This window comes from Oppia nitens, unplaced genomic scaffold (genome assembly GCF_028296485.1).
Source record: "Oppia nitens isolate AA-2021 unplaced genomic scaffold, nextdenovo-longstitch-racon4-pilon3 scaffold5_pilon_pilon_pilon, whole genome shotgun sequence".
Taxonomy (NCBI): domain Eukaryota; kingdom Metazoa; phylum Arthropoda; class Arachnida; order Sarcoptiformes; family Oppiidae; genus Oppia; species Oppia nitens.
Window position 1 is genome coordinate 6,965,231 of NW_026533243.1, and position 9,764 is coordinate 6,974,994.

Below are 9,764 nucleotides of genomic sequence, written 5' to 3' on the forward strand. Positions count from 1 at the left end.
ACACACACACACACACACACACACACACACACACACACACACACACATATATATATATATATATATATATGAATTATTAAAATAGCATACATTTCATAAATATCCTATATATCTATAAAATGAAAATTATTATTAGTTTTTTTTAATAAATATAGCAATAATTTTTATGTCAACATATTATAACAAAAGAGTGCTTAATATTAGCAAAAAAATATTAAGTTTGCGGCAAATATTTTAAATAATTTTGTGCTAATAATAATCAATAGATTAAATATTTATATAGTGTTTACAACAAATATTTTGTACGGTTAGTCCAATAAAAATATGTAATAATAATAATAATAATAATAACTGTTTGGTTTGCATAATAAAAGGACAACCGATTAGATAAGGGTTTTGTCGTTCAGGTATTAATCACTAAGTAATATATCGCTTATAAAAATGACATAAATTAGTGATTCATTTAGTATTGAGAAAGTGTGTGGCATTTGACTGCAACTCTCTCTTATAGACATTGAATATGAAAAAAGAAATCAATTAATGGATAAAAAAAATGTGTTTTAAAAACAAATTATTATTTCAATTGATTACATGTTTTGTTTGTCTATGAATGCGATCTCTATCTGACTGACTGTATATACAGTGAATTTGTTAATCAATTTGAATGAATAGTGTTTTTATGCAATCAATCCATGGATGCGATGCAACGTTACGTACAAAAGGGTCGAAATTCAGGCAAAACAGGCAAACCTTTGGTAAGTGTATGTAATGTCTATGTGTTTGTAGTATTGTATTGAATGTTATAACTTATAAGCAATGAGTTTGTGCGGCAATCAGTGCCCAAACATATCGTACAATAAATAAGTGAAGCGATCGTTGCGTAGAATATCGTGTGATTGGCATTGACTCACAACTTGTAGTGTTGTTATGTGTTTGCCATACGTTGACTACAAAACTATACAACACTTACAACACATACACAACACTCAGTCTATGCCTTCAATGATATGTTTGGACACCAATTGATCCACTTATTGGTCACTTATCCGACACATTGTGTTGACCATCGATTGGCCACTACTTGGCTGTGCTTTTGTTAATATATTATATGATTTATTGTTGATTTCAATTTGATTTTATTGTTGTTTTGTGTTTTCCATTGAAATTCAAATCATTTTATTTATTAAATCAATTGATTGTCTGAATCGCCGCCAAAAACATGAAGATATCTCGGAGTCCGACCACAACATCACTCGATGAATACGAGCTGATGAGTGACGCCAAGTATCGGACTTATGTCCAACAAATGGATAGAGCACTCAAAGGCTTTGAGTATACATCCGAGTGGGCAGATCTGGTCAACGCTTTGGGAAAACTTAACAAAGTTTGTGACCACACAATAACTATCAAGTGATTTACCGACTTTAATGTATTGTTAATATCTTTCAGGTGCTCTCCAATAATGTCAAATACAATGTAATTCCCCGTCGGTTTACTGTAGGACAACGATTGGCCCAATGTATGCATCCGGCGTTGCCATCGGGTGTCCACTTAAAGGCATTGGAAACCTATGATTTCATATTTAAGTGCATTGGAACCGATCGACTCATACAAGAATTAAGTATTTATTCAAACGGTTTGTTTCCACTATTAAGTCATGCGGCCATTAATGTGAAGCCATCGCTTCTGGAGATATATGAGAAACATTTCATACCATTGGGAACGCGCCTTACGCCGGCTTTGGACGGCTTTCTCATAGCAATATTGCCCGGACTGGAGGAGAATGATTGCCACGAAAGGACAGACAAATTACTCGTCGAGGTTTGCAATGCAGTCTCACAAGAGTTCTTCTACGGCTCCCTCTGGAGATGTGTCTTAAATAACCCATCGGTTAGATTTCATGCCATTATGTTTATTACATCTCATTTTAATAAGAAACGAAGTCTTGAAGATCAGTTGTATATAATGGGTACATGTCTTCAAACAATGATCACTGGTATCTGTGCGGCACTACTCGATACCAGCAATGTATTGGTTCAGAGAGCTATACTTGACCTCTTGCTCTCGTGTTTTCCGATGCATAACAAACAGATTGCACGACAGGATTTGATAAGCATAACGACTGCTGCCATAACAGTGCTCTTAAGACGGGATGTATCATTAAATAGAAGATTCACCCAATGGTTAACAGCTGAGGACAGCTCTAATCCTAAATCAAGAAGAGAGGCCACGAAATTAGCCAAAGCTATCGGTTCTGATAAGTCGTATTTTGAGACATTTGCCAAAGAGCTTGTGTTAGACGCCTTCAAGATATGTCTAATTGTAAGTTATTTATTATTTAATGATAATTACTTTCTTTACTGTTTTTTTCACTTTACTATACTTTATATATTTATAAACATTAGTTGCAATGTAAAGTGTTTTTAGTGTTTATAATAATATTTTTGATATTTTCTCTAAATTTCGTGTAATGTTTTTGTTATTACTGATGTGTTGTACCCTTCTATACATTTATGTAATAATTAATGTGTTTTTGAACTTAGCTTTTGTGAAACAATAACAAAAACCAGAAATTCTTGAGTCATTGAAGCGAATAATTTGAATTAAAATAATTTTATTTTTTATTTACTTAAAGGATCCGTCAAATTTAATTCCGATACCCAATTCATGGTCATCTCTGGGCGATCTCTGGCCATATCGGCTACTTATATGTCTAATAGATCACCGAGAAATAAGTCATCCAATAATCGATAATTTATGTCTCGAAATATTACGGTAAGCATTAATAGTGTTATACAATTGATAATATTTGCTTTGTTATTGAAATATAAATATTGTTTAGCTATCAATGTTTTTATTGTACAATATTATAGCATATATTTATTATTCTATACAAATGCAAAACACATTATAGTAATGATTAAAATATAAGACTATAGTTATATACTAATGACTTATATATAAATATATAATTTATTTATATTTGTTTTTATATGCAGTGCACTATATCACGAATTTGGTTTTGTAGGCAATAGTCATAACAATAATAGTTATAACATTAATAATAACAATAATAAGACACTGAAAGCCGACTTAATACGAACGAGCAATTTGTTGTTTACAAATATCGGAATTAATTATTTATGGCATCACATAAGCCAACTGTTCTCCCATTCCTGTGAACATTATATACATTTCGATAGCCATAATAATAATAGATATGTTAAGAATGTTGGCTTTGAGTCGATAACCATTGTTGAGATGTGTACACTCGTTAACTTCGTTTTAGACAATGTATCGGTAGAAGCGACCAATTTTAATGAGAATACCAGTCAATCCTATTTAACACAATTCCTACTCCATGTCCTCAACTGTCTCATCACTCACTCATCAATTCTTCACAGTATAGACTTTGAACACTCGATTAAGTTATGTTCAAATATTATCAATAAAATTAAGCCCACAATCACTCAAACTCTTGAAAATCGTCGCAAAAGTGATACTAAAGACCTTAAAGCCGGTGGAAAAATACTTCAAAAAGTCGAGTCTGTTATTAGAGAAGAGGGTGAAGATAATGAAAGTCATCCGTTACCTGAAGGACTCATTGATGATGAATTGTTTCAAAAGTGTTTGATTAGTACATTACAGACATTCTTCGTTGAATTTGTTGAAAATCGTTTAGTAAAAGACAAAACTGGTTTAAATGAATGTTTTGCATCACTTCGTGTATCGTCAATAAACAGCGACCGAGAAGTTATCAATTTTGAGACACAAATCAGATCTATTGATATCAATGCTGATATGATTAATGTATATACAAATCTTTGCCAATTGTTGGTACAAATGTCAGCCATTCCTGCCCTATCCGACAAAAAGACAACAAAATTACAATTTTCAAGTTGTGATGAACTGCAACAATGGTTTCAACATTTACTTGTTTTGTCTATTTATCCCAAAGATTGTCTACAAGTTTGCTATACCTCCATATCATCTGTTTTAGACTTAATAACACTGACGAAAGCTCTACTTTTTGATTTACCAGTTAATCAAACAGCTGTTACAGCAAATGGATCACCAGTTTTTGACTTCAGCACAAATGATAATTCTAAAGATAATAATAAAGGCTTTCACTTTGATCCAATGATATCAGCAAATGAATTGGCATTTATTTTTCATCAGACATCATGGTTTACACAGGCGACTACCAAACTGTGGTCAAACTTTGAAGACAGTAAAGCACATCTTCATTTGGAAACAGCAACACTTCTGCAACAATTACATAATCTCGCTGTTGACTCATCTATTTGTGAATCAGTTATATGTACATCAATGATATCACCCGATGAAACAGTTGCCTATGAATCCAGAAAAAGATTTACTGTTTTATATAACATAACCCGAGACTTGAAGATGAAATCAATGCCGTCGGCGATGGCCAGAGAGTTTGATAGACCGCTGTTTTTTATGTTAGACAGTTTGTCTAATAAAGTGGACTCTCATAACGCTCAGGCTATTGATTGGCTAAATCAGTCTCTAAAGTGCGGAGATATCGCCAGAATTTTAGAGCCACTTTTGTTTATTATATTACATCCCGACACGAGTCGACTGTCTGTACAACACGCAAACATACACCAACCCGGTATCAGTTGTATTGCTGACACTAACTGTAAATCAGTCGATGAAATAGACAACGCATCTATTGCTAACTCGGAATCCAAGATATACGCCATTAGCAGTACCGGAGGCAATGTTATATATCACGTTAACTCCGACGGTCGTATGCGGTTTACTCCATCACCCGTTCCCTCTAATAAAGTACTGACTCTCACACAAACTGCCAATAATTCTAATTCACTTAACAAATGGATTACACAGAAAGTACATCTTTCACAATATGAAGTTCCTCCGAGTCATGAAAACAATATTATGGATAAATACATGTCAATCAATATGGTGTTGAATCCATTTGGATCAATGTCTTCATTAAATAGCGATGCTTTTGAAATATTTGATTCGAATTCTGTGCCATTTGCCAGATCTTTACCAAACCTATCAAATATTAGACGACTGGACACTAAATCTATAAAATCAGACAATTTTATGAAATCTCCGACACCATATTCAACGCCAGTTCCTTCTCGAACTACAACTACTTGTTCAACTCCAGTACCATTGAAGAAAATCATGGATGACTCTGAGCTTACCGACAATGAAATTGTTGTTTCAGTACTTGAAGAAGTGATTGATAAAGTTGTATATGATTTAGAAGATAGTTCCGAATCAGAAGATAGTCAAACAGCAATAACTAATTCCGAGACAATAAGTGTGGGTCCCAATAGTCGACCCGTTTCATTAAGCCAACTACACTCCCATATGCTACTCTACCAGCAGGTGTATGACTCCAAGCGTACACTTTATGCATTGACAACCCTTTGGAATATCATATTAGCTGAACCACAACGTGTACTCTTTGCGATGGCAACCACTAGTATTAGCAATCGATTAGGTTTGAGATCACAGGAATTGCAGGCACTCTTGTCTAGACATCGCAACTCTATATACGGCAAAGGATTTTATAGTGATTTAAGCTCGGAATCAATTACTTCATTTAGAAGCAGTTCTTTTCTCGAAGTGGTAGTATCCGCTTGTATGCAATACTTGCGCAGCTATTATCCAAGTTTACCACAAACCAGACTTAATGAGGAAGAGATTGCTGGCAACCAAAAGGTGCGAATTGTTTCGTGTGAAGTGTTGCGACTCATATTCAATCAGTTGTCGGTTGCGATTAAAGGAAAGCAGACATTCTCTACATATTTATATGATTTACTTATGAGGTGTAAAATTCAGAAAACTTTACTCCAATGTATTGTTTCAAGTGTTTACAACTTTATGGAAAAGAAAGAGAAAGAGCCGACAAATACTAATGACAGTGCTTTTGCCGACGCACTCATTGAGTTCAATGAATGTCACAATTCGACGAATGGCTTCCAAGAAGACCTTCAAAAGTCTTTGCTTAAACTTCTGGAGGAGTTAATGATTTTAGAGCACAAAGTATCACCCAATCTCTCTGATAAAGAGCAGCCGACACACAACAGAAAAGGGAGTGATTCAAGGGCTGCAAGAATTAGATTTCAACCACAAATGTCTTCTTTAAAATATTACCCGAATATGTTAATACCAGCGCAGTCTATGTTCTTGTCGGCCATTCAGACAGCATTACAACAGTCACACAAAGTTCACTTACATTCAAATTGGTTGGACTTAGTTGAGGCTACTCTTTCATATGCCGGACGATCACTATCACGACTCGTCGTTTGTGTTTTAACTCAATTGTGCCAAAATCTTGAGAGTACTTCCAATAAAATAACAATGAAGACAATGAAAGACGACAAAACAGAAATGTCATCTAATTATCTGATAGTTCTATTAAAAAGTTTGGCCACTCTCTGCCATTTTTGCTTACTCGACACTTCTGGTACTCCGAGTAGTCCAACACTTCAACCACAGACACAAGCAATTAACCCGAATTCGGCAACACTTATAACTTCGAGTTCTAATCCATTCTCAATGTTTACTAATTTCTTGCATGTATTCAGTGTTTCCGAGTCGAGTCAAGAATCTTCGACTTTAGGTCGCGACTCTAATAACGATCCTTTAATATCGACCCGAAAGACTGTATTGACTCATTTGCCAAGAGTTTTATCTGCTCTTCTTATGGTTTGGAAGCAAATAAAATGTACCGAAAAGGAAGAATTGGATAATGGATGGCAAATAATGGGCAGCAGTAGAGAAGTCAAACAAAACATATTAACATTTTTGTCGCCATTGTCTCTCATTCATGGCTCACATTTTATGACATCAGTAGCCATTGTTTGGTATGACATGAGAGATAACAACGGAATTAAAAATCGGAAACAATGGTCTCAAAGTTGTTCAACTGATCAGTTATTATTAGTTGAATTAGTGGCTGCTATTCGTGTGTTACCCATGGAATCGGTTCTGCAAACTATACGACAGGCCATCAAAGCGCCTCCAAATGCCAACAGTTCAAAGCACATGAAACGACCGCCTATTGAAGTATGTATGTTACAGTTCTTCTTGGCCTATATTAAAGCATTTCCCGGATCCCAACTTCTTGAGTGCTGGAAGTCTGTATTATCGCTACTCAAAGATGGTCTGCAAATCTCAACAATGGCACAACCATTAGTTCAGTTTCATTTGCTGGCTATTCTTCATGAGTTTGTTCAGGCGGCGCCACTTATTGAGGACCGCAAAGACCAAAAGGATTTACAAGATGTGGCACAGAAATTGGTGGACGCGTGTACTACAGTTGCCGGCGCCAGACTGGGACAGACTAAATGGTTGCGCAGAAATTTAGAAGTGATTCCCGGACCACAAGCTGATCAACAAGAAGATGATGAAAGCAATAATTTGGACAATACTTTCCATACAATTGATTCAATCAATGGAAACATTGATTACTCAAACATATCAGACGCTGACAACTCATTTCTCTCTAAGTTTAGTGTTCAGGCATTATGTGCTTTGGCTGAAGTGAGTTATAATTTGTGCTAATTTTAGCACAATATTGACTAATATTGATCTCTATATTAAATATTAATGTTTTGAATAGTTTGTAGCGCCAGTACTTGATGTGGTTTACGTGAGTGAAGAGAAAGAGAAAGTGGTTCCTTTGGTACAGAATATTATGTATTATATCGTTCCATATCTGAAGAATCGGACCAAACATAACGCCCCGAGTTTTAGAGCCTGTTCTCACTTACTATCAAACATATCGGGTTATCAGTACACCCGAAAAGCGTGGCGTAAGGACGCCTTTGAACTATTATTGGACCCAACTTTCTTTCAATTGGATTCAGAAAACTTTGGTTATTGGAAGACCATTATTGATCATTTGATGACTCACGACAAGAACACATTCAGAGAATTTTTGGCCCGAATGTCAGTCACACAATCTGGTGGTGCACTCAAAATGTTTAGCAATAAAGACCAAGAGATTGAACAAAGGGCTCATTTGGTCAAAAGGTTGGCATTGATTCTGTTCTGTAGTGAGAAAGACCAGTACCAGAAGTATATGTCGGAAATACAGGAGAAGCTGATTGAATCGCATCGTTTGAGTCAATCACCATTAGTTCAGGCACAGGTATTACTTTGCTTCAGAGTTATCATCCTAAGGATGTCCGCACACCACTTAACATCTTTATGGCCTTTCATCTACACTGAAATGGTTAGTTATTTTGAAATTACCGCTAATTATTAATCAATCGTTAATTAATTTCCTTAATATTTTTACTGTAGTTTCAAGTGTTTCTTCACATTGAAATGGAATTAATGTCAGACACACCTGAGTTTAAGTAAGTGTTGTTTTTAATGACATCTATTACTATATAATTAACACATTAATGACATTTCATTTTTGGGTTTAATGCTAAATCATTTGATGACTAATAATGAATGAAAATCTATATTTCTATTAATTGGGTTTATTTATTGTCTATCCTTTTCTAACACAATCTTTGGCTCTTTACTATTCATAGGAAGAACAATGGGTACGACTTTGAATAATAATTATTTATTTACTAATTTTAATTTATACATAATTTTATTTTATTTTTTAAATAGTGCACATATTCAACGTCTCTCTAATTTGGACTCGAGTTGGGTGACCAGTCAAAGCAATGGATTGGCCGCACATAATAATCCTCAATGGCTTCAACTATATTTGGCCGCTTGTAAGCTATTGGACATTGCAATTGCACTTCCAGCCGATTCTCTGCCACAGTTTCAGATGTATCGGTGGGCGTTTGTCTGCGGCAACAAAGAACCCAACACTATGTCTAATGGAGTTAATAGAAGTTCACTTCATCCGAATGGCAATCCTATAACAACTCCTTTTGAACCACATATTGTTCGCATTAATAATCTAATGCATACAAAGGTATAATAAATTTAGTAAAAATTTTAATAATTAAAATTTATTAATAAATTGTTTTGTTTTTCACACACAGAATCCAGAAGTGGAGACAATACCGTATAGAGCGCGGTGTCCGCTCATCACTAAGACATCAATTAAAAGTTTACAAGAATTACATCCATTTTTCCATACATTACTTAAATCAAGTTTGCAGACATCAACTCAAAGTCATCAATTGAATGATCCATTAATGACAAGCGTATCATTGGATGACGCGCTTGCATTCATCGACAAAATAGTGGAAATAGATTTTTTCGACTCAATTCCTAATTTATAAACCGATAGATAATCGGTTAACATATTTCATGAAGTGCCTCGAAGTATATGATTATCAGTTATAAATCATTGAATTATAAATTATTTAAGATATATATATATATATATAATATATGAATTGTTAAATATATTTAAAAAAAACTCGTATTTAATTTTTTGGAGAAACAATTTACTAAAACGTTGGGTATAATCGCAACAAAATCTGTTATTATTTTTAAGAACAGAGTTCTATATTATAAATATTTAATGAAAGATATATATAATTATATAATTAGAGCCTCTATTATTATAAATGAACAAACATTATATTTCTGTATTAATAATTTATTTATTTCATTATATAACAAATAATGTCTAATTTTAATCATTTAAAAAGAAAATGTTTTATCCCTACTATCCTGCTTTTAATTTTTTATTTTAATTAATGTTAGTTATTAATTATTAGGTTATTAATTAATTACAACAAATTATTATTGTCTTTAAAATGACATTT

The 9,764-nt window shown here is 34.0% G+C and overlaps 1 protein-coding gene across 2 annotated transcripts; it reads left to right on the plus strand.

The window, feature by feature from the left end:
• The first annotated feature begins 462 nt into the window (after positions 1 to 462).
• LOC128961949 (protein dopey-1-like) lies at positions 463 to 9,378 on the plus strand. 2 transcript variants are annotated; one of them, XM_054308282.1, is made up of 10 exons: positions 463 to 755; positions 1,226 to 1,384; positions 1,450 to 2,322; positions 2,636 to 2,775; positions 3,000 to 7,554; positions 7,634 to 8,248; positions 8,320 to 8,375; positions 8,559 to 8,570; positions 8,644 to 8,959; positions 9,030 to 9,378. In XM_054308282.1, the coding sequence occupies exons 1-10, from the start codon at positions 693 to 695 to the stop codon at positions 9,270 to 9,272; spliced, it is 7,032 nt and encodes a 2,343-aa protein (XP_054164257.1). In that variant the 5' UTR covers positions 463 to 692; the 3' UTR covers positions 9,273 to 9,378. The 2 variants fall into 2 exon arrangements, with proteins under 2 accessions (XP_054164257.1, XP_054164258.1); XM_054308283.1 differs by lacking the exon at positions 8,559 to 8,570.
• Positions 9,379 to 9,764: the final 386 nt, after the last annotated feature.